Source organism: Cherax quadricarinatus, chromosome 22 (assembly GCF_038502225.1).
Source record: "Cherax quadricarinatus isolate ZL_2023a chromosome 22, ASM3850222v1, whole genome shotgun sequence".
In the NCBI taxonomy this organism is placed as follows: Eukaryota; Metazoa; Arthropoda; class Malacostraca; order Decapoda; family Parastacidae; genus Cherax; species Cherax quadricarinatus.
In genome coordinates, this window is record NC_091313.1 from 37,092,869 (window position 1) to 37,112,928 (window position 20,060).

A 20,060-nucleotide genomic window follows, 5' to 3' on the forward strand; every position below is an offset into this window, starting at 1 on the left:
GTAGTCAAAAAAATCTGTCATTTGTCTTGAGATTATTGTCTCAAGGATCTTACCAGTGATTGACAGGAGTGACACTGGTCTGTAGTTGCTGATTTCTGCTCTGCTCTTCTTTTTGTGAACAGGGACTACATTTGCCTCTTTCCATGGAGAGGGCCATTTACACTGTACTAGGCAGTGCTGAAAGATGCGAGTTAGAGGTGCTGCTAGCTGGTCTGCACATCTTCTCAACAATCTTGGGCTCAACTTGTCTGGGCCCACAGCCTTTTCTTGGTCAAGTGATTTAAGAAGGAAATGCACCTCCTCCTGCCTTATTGTCACCACTGACAGTTTTGACACAGTTCTTGCAGCTAGCCAAGGAGGGTCCCTTGCTGGATCAGGAACTTGCATTTTGGTAGCAAAGTGTTCAGCAAAGAGGTCCGCCTTCTCTTGACTACTAGTAGAGGTGGTCCCATCCTGTCGATTTAGAGGTGGAATAAGTTCATTAGGCAGATAACCTTGTCTGTCCTTGACCAGGGACCACCAGGTTTTGGAGCCTACCCTACCTGATGCTAACTTTCTTTTAGTGTCCACCTCCCATTTAGTAATGGCCCACTTTTGAACATCACCCATATGCCTACAGGCTTGCATGTGCAAGTTCCTGTTATAGGTGGTAGGATGTCTCTTATACCTTCGCCATGCTTTGTACTTAGCAGTAGCAGCCTCTCTACAACGAAAGCCAAACCAAGGCTGATCTGTAGGCTTTGTCACATATTGCCGGTGAGGAATGTGTTCTTGTTGCAGATTAAGGATGTGTCCAGTGAAGGCTTTCACTTGGTTGTCAACATCCCCCTGGAGAAGAGCATTCCAGTCGGTGGTGGCGAGCTCAGAGCAAAGGGCTGGCCAATTACCTCTTTCCCATAGCCAGGTTGTGCGTGTGGACTCCTCACCTCGTTCTGTTGGGATCTTAAGTGTGGTAAAAACAGCCTTGTGGTCAGACGATCCAACGTAGCCGAGGGGTTGACAAGTGACTATGCCTTCTGCCAGATCACTCACTACTGGGTCAAGGGAGGAGCCAGAGATATGAGTAGGGAAATCAACAAAGTTTCTCATGTCAAACACTGCAAGAAGGTCATCAAAGTCCCTCTGTATAAGGTGCTGGTTGAGGTCACCAACAATTATAATATGTTGACAGTTGTGTTGTAGCAGAAGGGAGTCAATATTTTCCATTAGGAAGTTGATAGGGTCTGCATGTTGCCACTGAGGTCTGTACATTGCACATGCTAGTACAGAGGTACTAGTGTTTATACAGAGCTTGAAGAACATCATTTCAAGATGTGTAGGGGTGGCAACATCTATGTGCTGGGCATGAACACTTTTAGAGAAGCACACAGCAACACCACCTCCTTGCCCTTGCCTGTCTCTTCTCATCCATGAGGTGTAGCCAGCAATTCTTGCAAAATTTTCTGGAGTCCTGTCATCCAAAAATGTTTCAACAACAGCTATCATGTCGGGACGTCGAGTGTTCACAAAGCTATGTGTGAGCTCTCCAACATTAGTAATGAAACCTCTAATGTTGGCCGACAGGATGCTGATAGACTGGCTCCTCATGATGAAGTGGTCAGCTTGAGGTGGTGGGTGTGTAGGGAATGTAAGGTGCCTGCCCTTGAGAGAGGTAGGGTACTGAGGCAGCTGCAGGGATGTAGGTCTGTGGTCTTGTATAAGGCCCAATCCCACCTGATGGGCTGGGATAGGAGTAGCTAAGTGGGTGACGTGTGAGAGTGTTTACCAATTCAGAGATCCTGCTGGTTTGTTCTGAGAACAGGTCTCTAAACAGGTGGCCCTGTCTGTCAAGTTCCTTTTTCTTCCGACACTGGTCCTCCTTATGTCCTTTCTTGTAGCAGTAGTTACACCTGGTATCTCGCAGGCAGTTGTTGGCAGAGTGCCCCTTCCGGTGACAGCGAGAGCACAGCCTAGGTGCCTGGGAGGGTGGACTAGGATTTGTTGTACCTCCTGTGTTTCGCAGATTTGTCCTCGGATTCTGCCGCTGGAACTGTGTTAGTGGAGGGTGAGACGGCTGTAGATGTCTTCCTCCACCACGTCCTCCTCCACGTCCTCTACCCCGCCCTCTACCAGTTCTGACAGATGTGTCCCTGCTGTTCGTACTTCGGCGTAGCAGGTGATCAGGTGCAGTGATAGTTCCCTGATCACTAACTGCACCGTTCTCTGGTGGAGAAACTCCTGGCTCAGAGCTTGCTGTCGAAGCACTACTACCAGATTCTAGAATAGTATCGGCAGGTGTGCTGACAGGTGTAGGATCAGGGATGGTATGTGCACTGTCAAGTAGACTGGCAGTGGCTGAAGCAGAGATGTCAGGTGTAGGAGAATTAACAGATCCAAGGCTTCCCACGTTGCTGGGAAGAGGATTTGTTCCCTCTGTGGTGGTCAGAGGAATTGTGTTAGAATTCCCAAAGGTAGTGTTTTGAACTCTGTCAGTCTGTGGGACCTTAGCGATGACAGAATTCCACCAGATGTTTACCCCTGAGTTAAGCTCAGTGTGGGACTTCCAGTCTTTGTCAATAGTGTCACCATCAGCTGAGCAACTTGCGTCACTTGATGTAGGCTTGCACTGGCCTTCTACAATAGCTTGTAGGTTATCTAATGATTTGAGGAGCTCATGAAGTGCTTCCCTGTGATGGATTATCTTAGCTGCAACTTTACAACACAGCCCAAGAGGGCAGTCTTGATCTTTGGACAGGAGTCCCTGAGGTAGGACTTCTGAACCTTCCTCCTGTAGCTCCAGGCTTGTATCCACATATACCACAGGATTATGGATATCCTTAAATTTTCTGAAATTTTCAACCTGGCTGCAACAAAATTCTTCTTCTGGAGTGCAATCTGTGTGGCAGTAGTTGGAACAAGTAGGCTCTTTACATCCAAGAAGATCTTTGTCCCTTGTGGTATACCCACAAACACTGCAGTATCTACTGGGACAATAGCCAGATAGCGTAGATAATCTTGCTATTTTGCGGTGTGAAGTCATCCCAGAGGAGGCTTGTATAATTTGAAGTTCACAGGAGAGAGAGAGGGTGGGTGGTGATACGTGGGTGGGGTGGAGTGTGGGTGGGTGGGGGTGTTTATAGCCGGTGGGTAGTGAGGGCGGGCGGCAGTGGGCCACTAGCTGGAAGTGTTGCCTTCTCACTATCACTTAATAAACACTGTTTATGCTGTCCACTTTTCCACTAAAGGAAGATGTTACACAAATCACTGTGTTGCATTGTACCAGCCACGTTGTTATAAAGCACCAGATGCTAGTACATAGCACAAAACACACATAATATTAGACGCTCACTCTGAAGGCAATAGTGAAGACACTCCTAAGGCCTGCCAGTCCCCTCACACCATGCCTTCAACATACCACACTTAATATCACTGATATTGCTTATATTCACCTCAGTGGAGGAGTTGGCTTACTTGTACTAATGTGTTGTAAGTAGTACTACGTCACTGAACAGTTTTTATCCTCACCAACCCTCGTATTTAAGTAATATTAAGAAAGTTTGTGGAGCACACGGTGACACGTCTTCACCCTCTCTCTCTCTGTCTCTCTCTTCTCTACTTCTTGATAAACACACTCATATTTGTTACTACTTCTTGATAAACCGTTCATGTTTGTTACTACTTCTTGATAAACCACTCATGTTTGTTATTACTTCTTGATAAACCAATCATGATTGTTACTACTTCTTGATAAACACACTCATATTTGTTACTACTTCTTGATAAACCACTCATATTTGTTACTACTTCTTGATAAACCACTCATGATTGTTACTACTTCTTGATAAACCACTCATGTTTGTTACTACTTCTTGATAAACACACTCATATTTGTTACTACTTCTTGATAAACCACTCATGTTTGTTACTACTTCTTGATAAACCACTCATGTTTGTTACTACTTCTTGATAAACCACTCATGTTTGTTACTACTTCTTGATAAACCACTCATGTTTGTTACTACTTCTTGATAAACACACTCATATTTGTTACTACTTCTTGATAAACCGCTCATGTTTGTTACTACTTCTTGATAAACCACTCATGTTTGTTATTACTTCTTGATAAACCAATCATGATTGGTACTACTTCTTGATAAACACACTCATATTTGTTACTACTTCTTGATAAACCGCTCATGTTTGTTATTACTTCTTGATAAACCAATCATGATTGGTACTACTTCTTGATAAACACACTCATATTTGTTACTGCTTCTTGATAAACCACTCATGTTTGTTACTACTTCTTGATAAACCACTCATGTTTGTTACTACTTCTTGATAAACCACTCATGTTTGTTACTACTTCTTGATAAACCACTCATGTTTGTTACTGCTTCTTGATAAACCACTCATGTTTGTTACTACTTCTTGATAAACCACTCATGTTTGTTACTGCTTCTTGATAAACCACTCATGTTTGTTACTACTTCTTGATAAACCACTCATGTTTGTTACTGCTTCTTGATAAACCACTCATGTTTGTTACTGCTTCTTGATAAACCACTCATATTTGTTACTACTTCTTGATAAACCACTCATGTTTGTTACTACTTCTTGATAAACCACTCATGTTTGTTACTGCTTCTTGATAAACCACTCATATTTGTTACTACTTCTTGATAAACCACTCATGTTTGTTACTACTTCTTGATAAACCACTCATGTTTGTTACTACTTCTTGATAAACCACTCATGTTTGTTACTGCTTCTTGATAAACCACTCATATTTGTTACTACTTCTTGATAAACCACTCATGTTTGTTACTACTTCTTGATAAACCACTCATGTTTGTTACTGCTTCTTGATAAACCACTCATATTTGTTACTACTTCTTGATAAACCACTCATGTTTGTTACTACTTCTTGATAAACCACTCATATTTGTTACTACTTCTTGATAAACCACTCATGTTTGTTACTGCTTCTTGATAAACCACTCATATTTGTTACTACTTCTTGATAAACCACTCATATTTGTTACTACTTCTTGATAAACCACTCATGTTTGTTACTGCTTCTTGATAAACCACTCATGTCTGAGGTTTTTGAAGAATTATAAGACGTTTCTACACCTAAACACTTTATTGTTTAGGCTCTTGGGTAAGTTTAACATTTAATTTAAACATTAGTTTTGGCACATTAAAAATGTCTTATTCTTCACATGTACCTTCAGAAGATTGTGATGATCAAGGTGCTTGTGATGGCGGCCATGGAGTGTGCAGAGAGTCCTGCCTCCGCCTGGAGCGTCAAGTACGTGAAGGTTGTGGTGACTCGGACTGTAAGTGTTGTACGCTACGTCAGGCAGAGTGTTCTACCTGTAAGGATTGTCCTGGTGTTTGTGTGGACACCAGAGTGTGCACTAGTCCTTTAAGGAATTACAACTGCTCGCGATCTGACTGTGTCTGCTGCGACAGTAAGTATATGGAGTTTGTCTTTCTAGTGATATATTATAAATTATATATGTCCGCTCTGAATACTTTTAACATTCTTCGCCAGTTTGAGAACTCTTCAGCATGTGTGTGTGTGTACTCACCTTGTTGTGGTTGTTGAGGTCAGTTCACAGCTCCTGGTCCCGCCTCATCACTGGTCGCTACTAGGTCACTCTTCCTTCTCCATGAGCTTTATCAAATCTTTTCTTAAAGCTATGTATGGATTCTGCCTCCACTACATCACTTCCCAGACTCTTCCACTTCCTGACAACTCTGTGACCGAACAAATACTTCCTAACATCCCTGTAATTCATCTCAGTCTTCAACTTCCAATTGTGACCCCTTGTTGCTGTGTCCCATATCAGAATCATCCTGTCTCTGTCTTCCACATCGATTCTTCTCAGTATTTTATATGACGTTATCATGTCCCTCCCTATCTCTCCTGTCCCCTAGTGTCGTCAGGTTAATCTCCCTTAACCTCTCATCATAGTATATGCCCCTCATCTCCGTTGCTAATCTTGTTGCAAACCACTGCACTTTCTCTAATTTCCTTACATGCTTGACTAGGTGTGGGTTCCAAACTGGTGCTGCATACTCCCATACAGGCCTAACGTACATGGTGTACAGGGTTCTGAACGATTCCTTACTGAGATGTCGGAATGCTACTCTTAGGTTCGCTAGGCGCCCAAATGCTGCAGCAGTTATTTGGTTGATGTGTACCTCAGGAGATGTGCCTGGTGTTATACTCACCCCAAGATCCTTTTCCTTGAATGAGGTTTGTAGTCTGTGCCCCTCCCCCTAGATTGTTCTCCGTCTGCGGTCTTCTTTGCCCTTCCCCAATCTTCGTGACTTTGCACTTGGTGAGGTTTAACTCCAGGTGTCAGTTTCTGGACCAGGACTGCAGCCTGTCCAGATCTCTTTGTAGTACTGCCTGATCCTCGTTCGACTGAATTCTTCTCATCAACTTCACATCATCTGCAAACAGGGACGCTTCGGAGTCTGTTCCTTCCGTCATGTCGTTCACATATACCAGAAACAGCACCGGTCCTAGGACTGACCCCTGTGGAACCCCGCTCGCCACAGGCGCCCACTCTGACACCTCGTCACGTACCATGACTCGCTGTTGTCTTCCCGACAGGTATTTCCTGATCCACTGCAGTGCCTTCCCTGTTATCCATGCCTGGTCTTCCAGCTTCTGCACTAATCTCTTGTGTGGAACTATGTAAACGCCTTACAGTCCAAGAAAATGCAATCTTCCTACTCCTTTCTCTCTTGTCTTACCGCTGTCACCCTGTCATAGAACTCCAGTAGGTTTGTGACACAGGATTTCCCGTCCCTGAAACCGTACTGGTTGTGGTTGATAAGCTCATTCCTTTCTAGGTGCTCCACCACTCTTCTGATAATCTTCTCCATGACTTTGCAATCTATAGATGTCAGTGACACTGGTCTGTAGTTTAATGCTTTGTCTCTATCTCTTTTTTTTAAAAATTGGGACTACATTTGCTGTCTTCCATACCTCAGGTAGTCGCGCAGTTTCGACAGATGTGTTGAAGATTATTGTTAGTGGTATACATAGTGCCTCTGCTTCCTCTCTCAGGACCCATGGAGAGATGTTATTCAGCCCTTTAAGGTATCTAGCTCGCTTAGCAGCCTCTTCACTTCCTCCTCGGTCGTATGTATTGTGTCCAACACTTGATGGTATACCCCACCTCTCCGTCTTTCTGGAGTCTCTTCTGTCTCCTCTGTGAACACTGCATTCAGTCTCATGTTGAACTCCTCACATACTTCGTGGTCGTTTCTTGTGATCTCCCCTCCTTTCATCCTCGGCCTTATTACCTGATCCTTGACTGTTGTTTTCCTCCTGATGTGGCTGTACAACAGCTTTGGGTCAGATTTGGCTTTCACTGCTATGTCATTTTCATATTATCGTTAGGCCTCTCTTCTTACCTGTGCATATTTATTTCTGGCTCTACGACTGCTCTCCTTATTCACCTGGGTCCTTTGCCTTCTATACTTCTTCCATTCTCTAGTACACTTGGGTTTTGCCTCTCTACACCTTTGGGTGAACCATGGGCTCATCCTGGCTTTCTCATTATTTCTGTTACCCTTGGGTACAAACCTCTCCTCAGCTTTCTTGCACATTGTTGTCACATATTCCATCATCTGATTAGCTGACTTCCCTGCCAGTTCTCTGTCCCACCGAACCCCGTGCAGGAAATTCTTCATGCCTAGGTAGTCCCCTCTCTTATAGTTTGGCTTCATTCGCCCTGTCCTTCCTGCTTCTCTCTCCACTTGTAACTCTACTATGTATTCGAAGCTCAGAACCACATAGCCACTGGCCCCGAGGGGCCTTTCACATGTGATGTCTTCAATATCTGCACTACTCAAGGTGAATACTAGGGACAGTCTTGCTGGTTCATCCTCTTTTCTCGCTCTGGTAGTGTCCCTTACGTGTTGGTACATGAGGTTTTCCAGTACCACCTCCATCATCTTAGCCCTTCACGTTTCTTGGCCCCCATGTGGCTCCAGGTTCTCCCAGTCAGTTCCCTTGTGATTGAAATTACCCACAACCAGCAGCTTTGCCCTGCTTGCATGGGCCCTTCTGGCCACTTCAGTCAGTGTGTCATTCGTCGATCTGTTACTCTCATCGTATTCTTGCCTTGGCCTCCTGCTGTTCTGTGGTGGGTTATACATCACTGCAAGGATAATGTGAGTAGTCACGGAAATGCATTGAATTTCACTATTTTTTCATAGTGGTTGTTCTGCATATACGTATATACTACTTCTGGAATTGGACTGGAGACCCTCATCCTCAGAGAAAAGAGTAAACTTGCTTCAGCGAAAACTCGAGATTCTCCCCGGAGCGTTTGAATATTTTCTTCTTCTGCCACCCCCTATATTCTATATTCTAAGTAGACTTTATTTAAAGTCAAAATACATTAACAAAAATGCAGTAGGAAGTAGAACAAGATTAATAACATCTCAGAGCCCACATCTCAAATACTTCGTCCGGCTCCCTGGTGGTAGTCTATGTGCCCAGAATGCTGCAGGCATTTCCCATCTGGATCGCAACACTGAGTCTCTGAAAGAGGAAGCTGGATGCTTATATGCCCTTATATGTGTTCCTCTTGTTGTTTTTTATTTTCATAGTTCGTTGATAATGTGAGAAATCACGAAAACGCTTGGAATTTCACTATTTTTTCACCGTGGTTGTTCTATATATTGTGATATCACCTGTTCACTGTGATCTTATTGCATCAATGGATACCACACGACTCTTCAAAATGTTCTCTGTTAACTTTCCCAAATATATTTCCTTTGTTTCCCAGTTTTCCTCTGCACTGATCAAGTCAAACAAGCTTAAAATTCGACTTAATTTAAAAAAAAAAACTGAATGAGCAAGTTTTGCCCAAATATCTTTTACCAAATAGACTCCTTGACATGAGAGATCGTCCCTTTGATGATTTTATGAGAATTATTCTTCAAAAACATATTGAAATTACTAAAATACAAAAGGAAGCATTCAAAATATTGAGAAACGAAATATACTCCTTTAATCAGGCCATTCCATCAGAATGGAATGGCCTGTTATAATAAACTTAGAAGAATTTATAATGAACTCAAACACAAACTACAAAGAAAATTAGACATTTTCATTGAAAACAGTGATTGGACAAAACATGTTAATAACAATTTTGCAATTAACTAATCATATGAAATATTAAATTTTTATTACCTCCAGAAGTTCATTTTCCTATAAATTATCTATATATCTTGTAGATATTTTGAGCCCAATTTCTGGAAAAATTTCTAACTTTAATGTTAAAGCAACATAAATTTAGTGGATAAATTAAGCCCATTGACTGACTTAAATTATTTTTAACATGGTTAGTTTTGATGTTACTTCCTTGTTTACGAAAGTTCCAGTTGATGATTTAAGTTTCTTATCTGAAGAACTTGTTAATTACGATTTACCATTGCCAGTTCCTGCTATCATTAAACTTATTATACTTTGTATTGTTGATGTAAAACTTGTATTTAATAAGTTTTACACCCACAAGAATGGGAAATTCTCTCTCATCTCTTCTTAGTAATTTATACATGGAATTTTTTTAAACAAAACTGCTTAACACAATCCTTCCTAACAGAGCTAACTCTTATAGATATGTTAATATTTTCTGTCTTATGCCTAAGAATGTAGTTATAAACTATTTCTTTGTTAAACTAAATAATTTAGCTCATTCCATAAATTTTACTGTTGAGTTTGAGGAAAATAACTCATTGCCTGTCCTAGATATTTTAATTATTAAGGGTAACAGTGATTTTAAATTTAAAATTTATAGAAAAACCAACAAATAATTCTTCCTATGTACACTGTTATTCTTGACATCAAGATAGAGTTAAACTGTCTGATTTCTCATCAATATTTTTGAGAGCTTTACGTATTTGTAGTCCAGAGTTCATAGATGAAGAAATCTCAAAATTTTATGAAATAGCTAATGATCTAAAATATCCAAGAAACTTAAATGATCAATCCTTCAAAATTGCTAGAAATGCTTTTTACAATCCAAAAAGGGACAACCAACCTTATTCAACTAAAAATATGTTGGTTCTCCCTTACCATGAAAACTTGGTTGATATGCCTTCTCTTCTTAAGACTTTTAATATTAAAGTTGTATTTAAAAATCTTGATACAGTAAAAAAAACTTTTGATAAAGAATTCCCCCCAAAATGCTGATGGATGTGTCTATAAGATTCCTTGTAAAATTTGTGATAAAGTTTATTACGGTCAAACTGATAAAAATCTCGCACTAAGATTAAAATAACATAAATATAGCATTAGAACTGGACAAGATTCCAATGCTCTATTTATTCATGTGAAAGATTTTAACCATCCAATTGATTTTCAAAAAGTTGAGAAAGTTGTATCAAGCAAGTCCATGGTCGACAGGAATATAATAGAATCATGTTTCATAAAAAGCAGTTTGAAAATATGAATATTGGTTTTGGTTTATATATATTGGATTCTTTTGTAATTAATAAAATTTGGGAAGAATTTAAGATACATTAGACAAGTTAAAAATATTAATGCTTGGGTAAAGTATCAGTTGTGTTTAATAAAATCAGGTGTTGTGACATGACTGTGAGGTGTAGTCTTGCCCTTACATGCCTTCATTTTGCTTGCTATTTTGACTTAAATAGCAACGCTCTTCTTTCCGAAGAGCCTAACGAAAAAAATATATTTCATTGTGCTTGTTTATTATTAAATTATTGTAAACTTATCTGAAATATATTTAGCTGGATTAGGCTAAATTAAATTGCTCTTGTTATAATAAGGTTAGGTAAGTTTTCTAAGATTCTGTTGGTGGAAAATTAATTTTTTTTTTACATTAGCATAAATGAAAAAAATATATCTTTAAACGTATAAAAGAAAATTTCAGAAAGGACTTAATTTTAAGTGAGTTCTTGCTAATTGACCAGTTTTACATATTCGGCACGACACACACACACACACACACACACACACACATATATATATACATACATACATATATATATATATATATATATATATATATATATATATATATATATATATATATATATATATATATATTAAGCCATGCGTGTCGTATGAGGCGACTAAAATGCCGGGAGCAATGGGCTAGTAACCCCTTCTCCTGTATACATTTACTAAAAAAGTGAAGAAGAAAAACTTTATAAAACTGGGTTGCTTAAATGTGCGTGGATGTAGTGCGGATGACAAGAAACAGATGATTGCTGATGTTATGAATGAAAAGAAGTTGGATGTCCTGGCCCTAAGCGAAACAAAGCTGAAGGGGGTAGGAGAGTTTCAGTGGGGGGAAATAAATGGGATTAAATCTGGAGTATCTGAGAGAGTTAGAGCAAAGGAAGGGGGAGCAGTAATGTTAAATGATCAGTTATGGAAGGAGAAAAGAGAATATGAATGTGTAAATTCAAGAATTATGTGGATTAAAGTAAAGGTTGGATGCGAGAAGTGGGTCATAATAAGCGTGTATGCACCTGGAGAAGAGAGAAATGCAGAGGAGAGAGAGAGATTTTGGGAGATGTTAAGTGAATGTATAGGAGCCTTTGAACCAAATGAGAGAGTAATTGTGGTAGGGGACCTGAATGCTAAAGTAGGAGAAACCTTTAGAGAGGGTGTGGTAGGTAAGTTTGGGGTGCCAGGTGTAAATGATAATGGGAGCCCTTTGATTGAACTTTGTATAGAAAGGGGTTTAGTTATAGGTAATACATATTTTAAGAAAAAGAGGATAAATAAGTATACACGATATGATGTAGGGCGAAATGACAGTAGTTTGTTGGATTATGTATTGGTAGATAAAAGACTGTTGAGTAGACTTCAGGATGTACATGTTTATAGAGGGGCCACAGATATATCAGATCACTTTCTAGTTGTAGCTACACTGAGAGTAAAAGGTAGATGGGATACAAGGAGAATAGAAGCATCAGGGAAGAGAGAGGTGAAGGTTTATAAACTAAAAGAGGAGGCAGTTAGGGTAAGATATAAACAGCTATTGGAGGATAGATGGGCTAATGAGAGCATAGGCAATGGGGTCGAAGAGGTATGGGCTAGGTTTAAAAATGTAGTGTTAGAGTGTTCAGCAGAAGTTTGTGGTTACAGGAAAGTGGGTGCAGGAGGGAAGAGGAGCGATTGGTGGAATGATGATGTAAAGAGAGTAGTAAGGGAGAAAAAGTTAGCATATGAGAAGTTTTTACAAAGTAGAAGTGATGCAAGGAGGGAAGAGTATATGGAGAAAAAGAGAGAAGTTAAGAGAGTGGTGAAGCAATGTAAAAAGAGAGCAAATGAGAGAGTGGGTGAGATGTTATCAACAAATTTTGTTGAAAATAAGAAAAAGTTTTGGAGTGAGATTAACAAGTTAAGAAAGCCTTGAGAACAAATGGATTTGTCAGTTAAAAATAGGAGAGGAGAGTTATTAAATGGAGAGTTAGAGGTATTGGGAAGATGGAGGGAATATTTTGAGGAATTGTTAAATGTTGATGAAGATAGGGAAGCTGTGATTTCGTGTATAGGGCAAGGAGGAATAACATCTTGTAGGAGTGAGGAAGAGCCAGTTGTGAGTGTGGGGGAAGTTCGTGAGGCAGTAGGTAAAATGAAAGGGGGTAAGGCAGCCGGGATTGATGGGATAAAGATAGAAATGTTAAAAGCAGGTGGGGATATAGTTTTGGAGTGGTTGGTGCAATTATTTAATAAATGTATGGAAGAGGGTAAGGTACCTAGGGATTGGCAGAGAGCATGCATAGTTCCTTTGTATAAAGGCAAAGGGGATAAAAGAGAGTGCAAAAATTATAGGGGGATAAGTCTGTTGAGTGTACCTGGTAAGGTGTATGGTAGAGTTATAATTGAAAGAATTAAGAGTAAGACGGAGAATAGGATAGCAGATGAACAAGGAGGCTTTAGGAAAGGTAGGGGGTGTGTGGACCAGGTGTTTACAGTGAAACATATAAGTGAACAGTATTTAGATAAGGCTAAAGAGGTCTTTGTGGCATTTATGGATTTGGAAAAGGCGTATGACAGGGTGGATAGGGGGGCAATGTGGCAGATGTTGCAAGTGTATGGTGTAGGAGGTAGGTTACTGAAAGCAGTGAAGAGTTTTTACGAGGATAGTGAGGCTCAAGTTAGAGTATGTAGGAAAGAGGGAAATTTTTTCCCAGTAAAGGTAGGCCTTAGACAAGGATGTGTGATGTCACCGTGGTTGTTTAATATATTTATAGATGGGGTTGTAAGAGAAGTAAATGCGAGGGTCTTGGCAAGAGGCGTGGAGTTAAAAGATAAAGAATCACACACAAAATGGGAGTTGTCACAGCTGCTCTTTGCTGATGACACTGTGCTCTTGGGAGATTCTGAAGAGAAGTTGCAGAGATTGGTGGATGAATTTGGTAGGGTGTGCAAAAGAAGAAAATTAAAGGTGAATACAGGAAAGAGTAAGGTTATGAGGATAACAAAAAGATTAGGTGATGAAAGATTGAATATCAGATTGGAGGGAGAGAGTATGGAGGAGGTGAACGTATTCAGATATTTGGGAGTGGACGTGTCAGCGGATGGGTCTATGAAAGATGAGGTGAATCATAGAATTGATGAGGGAAAAAGAGTGAGTGGAGCACTTAGGAGTCTGTGGAGACAAAGAACTTTGTCCTTGGAGGCAAAGAGGGGAATGTATGAGAGTATAGTTTTTACCAACGCTCTTATATGGGTGTGAAGCGTGGGTGATGAATGTTGCAGCGAGGAGAAGGCTGGAGGCAGTGGAGATGTCATGTCTGAGGGCAATGTGTGGTGTGAATATAATGCAGAGAATTCGTAGTTTGGAAGTTAGGAGGAGGTGCGGGATTACCAAAACTGTTGTCCAGAGGGCTGAGGAAGGGTTGTTGAGGTGGTTCGGACATGTAGAGAGAATGGAGCGAAACAGAATGACTTCAAGAGTGTATCAGTCTGTAGTGGAAGGAAGGCGGGGTAGGGGTCGGCCTAGGAAGGGTTGGAGGGAGGGGGTAAAGGAGGTTTTGTGCGCGAGGGGCTTGGACTTCCAGCAGGCATGCGTGAGCATGTTTGATAGGAGTGAATGGAGACAAATGGTTTTTAATACTTGACGTGTGATAATAATAAATAATAATAAATATATATATATATATATATATATATATATATATATATATATATATATATATATATATATATATATATATATATATATATATATATATATATCAAGAATCAGTCTGTCGATCTGTCAATCCTTCGATCTCCAGCCCAGCACAATAATACTGACAGTAATATGCAGTACCAATATCAAGGAATGCTTTTCATTAGGGAGATTAGTTGATGCATCTGCTTCAACTCTAGAGATACATTTTAAAGAGATCTACGTCACCCTGAAGGTTACTTCTTTCTTCTTTTATGACATCTCTCAGTGTCACGAAATTTCATATTCGACTGTAAAAATTCGGTGGAATATATTAATAATTGTTCTCATCTAATTACAGTTTGTCTGACATTTGTCAACAGAATGTTATGCTCAACCGATATGTAATGGAAGCAATGGTGTGTGTAGAGAAGGTTGTTACAGTGGTGAGCTTGAGGTGGAGGGAGGATGTATCAGTCCTGGTTGTAAGTGCTGCACTCCACGATACACCAACTGCCCTGTTACTAACAACTGTTCGGGTGTTTGTATGGACGTTAAACTCTGTAAAAATCCTCTAGCAAACAACAGTTGTATTGGATCCGACTGTATTTGTTGTGACAGTAAGTAGCAGCTTCATATTTCAGTTGATTGAGTGTTGTGTATAATCATTATATTCTCACAAAGAGAAGCTTGTCTGCTGCTGTTAACATTAGTTTTTGCTTAATGTTCTACTGTTAACTGCTGCACACAATATTAACTTCTACTATTCTGTAGCAAAACCTTTTCCATTTAAATACATTAAAAAACGAACATGTTTCATTGAACACGTATTGTCTGAGAACTTGTGTTCCAGCTGAATAGTCTCATTTGTTGTATTTATCATGCAGTGTCCTAGAAATGGTATATTGCATTCTCGAGCTTGTTGTATTCCACATATCTGCCCAACATATTGAATTACACACCCAAGACCTTACATTATTCTACAGGGAAGGATATATTTTTCTCCCAACAACATATTTCCATCTTTTCATTTCTGTGTTAAATATCCAACTAATAATGTATATTAATTTTTATTTATATGTGACTCACAGAGTGCAGCATCAACCCTGTGTGTGATGAAGGCTACGGAGTGTGCAGAGAGTTTTGTTTGAAGGAGGAACTAGAGGTGAAAGATGGATGTGGTGACTCTGCTTGCAAGTGCTGCTCATCTCGTCTGGCCACCTGCAATGCCTCTAATAGCTGTTCTGGCATCTGCACAGATGTTAGAACGTGTACTAATCCTTTGGGAAACAACTGCTCTGGCTTGAACTGTGTGTGTTGTGATAGTAAGTAACTGATCAGAGTTATGATGGTGATGTAGCTACAAACGAACAGCTATGTTAGTGGTGGTTTCGGGTGCTGCTTGAAAAACAGAGCTACAATGGTTGGTGCGAGTGCAAGAACGGAGCTATATGTATAATGTCCTCTAGTCTAAACATGAGTTATTGACCTAGAAAACACTCATTCACTCATTAAAGTTCATCTGGTTTAAGTGTATAAAGAGGAACAAGTGTCTTTGAAAAACAAGGTAATATGGAAGGTAGCAGACAAGCTCGTGAAGTGTGGGTAGTAAGAGTGAGGTTTGAATAATACTCTTATGATGATTTAATTAAACACTTGGAGAGTCTTACTTATGGTATTCCTGTGAGATCGATGGTAGCTTTTAAAAAAATATAGGCATTTTGGTAAAATGGTAGGCTTATAGGAAAGACAGTAAGTCTGTAGGGAAAAATGGTGGGCCAGTAATCAAGATTGTAGGAAAGATGGTGTTCTTGTAGGGAAGATGGAAGTCCTACAGAGATGATGGAAAACCCGTAGAAAAGTGGTTCATTTGTATAAGAAAGATGCCTGTAACTGCGATTGTAGGCCTATAATTTTGACAGTTCCAGTAGGTAGTAAATGTGTGGGGTTGAAGGGAAGATGCTGATGTTAGGCATAGCTGTGATAAGATGGTAGGCATATAAGAAAGACGGTTGAATAATATGGAATATGGTAGGCCTTTAGGTAATATACCTCTTCAAGGGGGGCTCCTTGGCGTGGTGAAGAGGCTCTTTGAGGAATTTGACCTGTTGGTCTCCTTCCTCAGACCGAACTTAATTACCCCCCAATCCCCCTTTCCCTATCCCATCTTTCCCATCCTCCCTTTTCCCTTTCCTCCCCCTCCTCCCCGTCCCTCCCTTATTTCCTTCCTCTTTTTGACCTTTGGGATCCTTCGACAGGCACGCTGGTTCCTAGGTAAGGGAAAGGGTACCGGGATCCATCCCATTCCATTGAGGTTCATGAGGGTGGTGTAGTTTGCTGTGGAATCTGGATCGCCTAGGAATGTCCCAATCCCTCTCCGGTCTCCTGGAGGGTGGCTTTGGGTGTCTTTCGGGCGACGGGTGTATCTCTGGAGGCCTCCTTTCAGATTCCGGGGGTGGTGACCAAAGGAGGAATGATTTGTGGTGGATATCCGACCGCCCTCTCTTTTGTCCACTGAGGTAGCTCGGCAGATGTGAGGTTGCTATCCTGGATTGCTGGTCTACTGGCATGAAGGGTAAGGTATGGCACGGGTTCCATGCTGCATCTGCGCTACTTGCGGTGCTGAGGTCCTCTTGGGCGCAGAGGGAGAATTTCAGCCCTTTCATTCCTCCTAGGAATTATTCCTCCCCGTTCCCCATTTTTTTATTACTTTTTTATTTTTATTTTCTTCTTTCTTTTTTCCTTAAAAGCAAAAAGAAAGAAGTAACCTAACCATGGAGGACCCAATCCATGAACCTGCTACCCCCGGGCCCTTTCTTGATACTGCACCCTATTCTGACCCTGCCTCGCTTTTTGACCACTCTTCAGACACTTCTAATGCCCCTATACCTCTTGCTGGTGCTGTTTCATCACCCACTTCAGGTACCGTTTCGACTGACTCCTTCGATTTGCCTGACTTCCGCTCTCGTTTGACTATGCTGCCAGCCTCTCCCTCTACGGTGTGGCAATTTTAGAATCGCCAGCCCGTCCCATGTCGGACCAACTCTGGTCCCACTCCTACATGCCAACGACAACTGCCTAATGATACTTCTTCGCCACCTTCTCGTTCTGCTCAGAAAAGATCGACATGTCATGCGCTCCCTTTCCATGCTCAGTTTTGGAATGCACAATGGACTAAATTCTTTACTTTACGACCGACTTCCTCTATTGCCTATCTTTCCGACCATAATATTGGCAAGGCACTCCTATGCCATGTTGGTAGAGATACTTCCTTTCACACTCTCAAGAGCGGTACCCACATCATCCCTGTCCAGAATGCCACTCAAGCTCATGATCTTTCTCTTCTTTCGCATATCGGCACTATTCCTGTCACTATCGAAAAACATCATTCCCTCAATTCTTGTAGTGGTATAGTCATTCTGCCTCATACCATAGTCCAACAGAATTTCCAGACGTGGCGATGACATTCTTGAACAGCTGGAACTCCAGGATCTCCCAATCCTCAAAGTAGACACTTGTGTTCTTCCTGCTCACGGGCGGAGACGATACTCTTGCAATGTAGCTCGATTAACTTTCGACAGCTGTGAACTCCCATCCTCTGTTTATGTAGCAGGACATCATTTATGAGTTCGAAAGGTGATCCCTACACCACAACAGCATAGAAATTGCTGGCGATTTGGTCACCCAGCAAAATATTGCAGATCTATAGCCGAATGCCTAGTCTGTGGTGCTGATGACCATTCTAATACGTCTTGTAGTCGACCTCCCTCTTGCCTTAACTGTCATGAGGCTCACCCTTCTTACTCTCAACATTGCCAGGTCTACTTAAATGAGCGAGAAATCCGTTGCCTCAAACAGGCAGAAGGTTTCCCTTATGCTATGGCAGTTTCTCATCTACGCCTCCAAGGGAGACTACCCCGTATTTTTTATTCTCGTGTTTCTAAACGTCCCCCCACCTCTGGGGTCCCATCTTCTACAGCCTCCTCTGTGGTTACCCTTTCCATAGTCACTCCTATCTCTAACTCTTTTGCTGTCCTGGGCTCAGAAGTCTCTACCTCAATAACTCAGTCTACTCTCACTTCTTCATGTTCTCCCTCACAAGCCCCGGTATCGACAAGACCTCGTACGACACATCATACCAATCGCCTCTCTACTTCTCAGAAGTCCAAAAAATCCTCTTTGCTCAAATCTCCTTTAACCCCTCCTACCCTTCTTCCACCTCCACATTTTACCTTTTCAATCTCTGTACCTGGTTCTTCCCCTCTCACTGGCTCTGTTACAAGTGTGAAGGTTCACTCTCCTCCTCGTACTATGCCTTCCTCTCCCAAGTTTCTTCCTCTTCTGCCACCTCCCAGGTTTCTGCCTCTTCTGTCTCCTCTCACACTTCTTCTCCAGTTCCCTCCACCCTTTTGTCCCCCCCTACTTTGGTACTGTCCCAATCTGTACTCGCCCTCCTCCTTCCATCTCCAGTATTGTTTCCCATGCAACGTCTTTGAATTCTGAAACACTTGAAGCTATCTCAGAATATATTGCAGAGACTAAACCATCAATGGACACTGATCCATCCCCTGTTCCTTCTCTTTCCTCTCCTCCATCTGCGCAACTCCTTTCTTCACAGCGCTCCGTTCCTTCGCTACTTGAACGTTTTCTGCTGCCACCATAGGTGGACTTTTCTGACCCCTCTAGTCCATAGGTACCCTTACCTGCAGATTTCTGGTATCTTTACCGTTGCCAATCATGGCCTATTTACGGTGGAATATTCACGGCCTCAGGGGTGATTGGGGTGAGCTTCAGATGTTGCTCTACGGTTTTCCCCTGTTGGTGTTTGCTTACAAGAACCAAAATTACACTCTGCTGTTATCTATTCCATCTCAGGCTATAATTTATTGTATTCTTCGGATCCTTTTTCTGTTGGGGACCTTTAATGAAAGTGCTCTTCTTCTTCGCTGCATTACACTGCAGCCCGTATCGACTTACATAAGTGGTATACTATCTGTTCTTTGTATCTCTCTCCTTCTCGGGCATTATCTATCCCGGATGTTGCCTTGTTTCGTCCTTACAGCCACTACTTCTGTTACTTGGCGATTTTAATGCTCACCATTTCCTCTGGGGGGTTTTACTGTGATTCCCATGGCAGTCAGTTGGAGGCTTTCCTTGCTTCCCACCCCTTCCATGTTTTAAATACAGGTACTCCCACCCAATTTTGATCCTCGTACTCATACTCTCTCTTGCATCGATCTCTCGGTCTGCTCTTCCTCCACTGCACTAGACTTCACTGGTCTGCGCTCCCGGACTTGCATGACAGCGATCATTTTCCAATCATTCTTACTTCTCCTTCATATTCACCACCTCTTCGTAGCCCACATTGGCAATTTGATCAAGCAAACTGGGACCTCTAATCGCAACTAACTGCTTTTAGTGAGGTTCCTTCTTCAACCTCCATTGATGAGCTTTCACATAAGAACATAAGAACGAAGGAACGCTGCAGCAGGCCTACTGGCCCATGCGAGGCAGGTCCAAGTCTCCTACCGGCTTAAGCCAATGCACCCAACCTAGTCAGGTCAGGTCACCTTGACTTAAGGGAGTAACACGGCAACCGTCCTGGTAGCACAAGCTAATCAGGTCCAACTCACACCCACCCACACCCACTCATGTATTTATCCAACCTATTTTTAAAGCTACACAACGTTCTGGCCTCTATGACTGTACTTGGGAGTTTGTTCCACTCATCCACAACTCTATTACCAAACCAGTACTTTCCTATATCCTTCCTGAATCCGAATTTTTCTAACTTAAAACCATTGCTGCGAGTCCTGTCTAGGATAGATATTTTCAGCACACTATTTACATCCCTTTTATTTATTCCTGTCTTCCATTTATACACCTCAATCATATCCCCCCTAATTC

General features: G+C 41.5%; 1 protein-coding gene across 1 annotated transcript in view; it reads left to right on the forward strand.

Annotated features, from left to right (window-relative positions):
• Nucleotides 1-20,060, forward strand: part of LOC128689622 (balbiani ring protein 3-like) — a 127,491-nt gene that overhangs the window by 16,400 nt on the left and 91,031 nt on the right. The window contains exons 3-5 of the mRNA XM_070087711.1: nt 5,217-5,456; nt 14,537-14,773; nt 15,245-15,478. Coding sequence (XP_069943812.1) covers nt 5,217-5,456; nt 14,537-14,773; nt 15,245-15,478 — 711 coding nt within the window. The remainder of the gene's footprint in view (nt 1-5,216; nt 5,457-14,536; nt 14,774-15,244; nt 15,479-20,060) is intronic.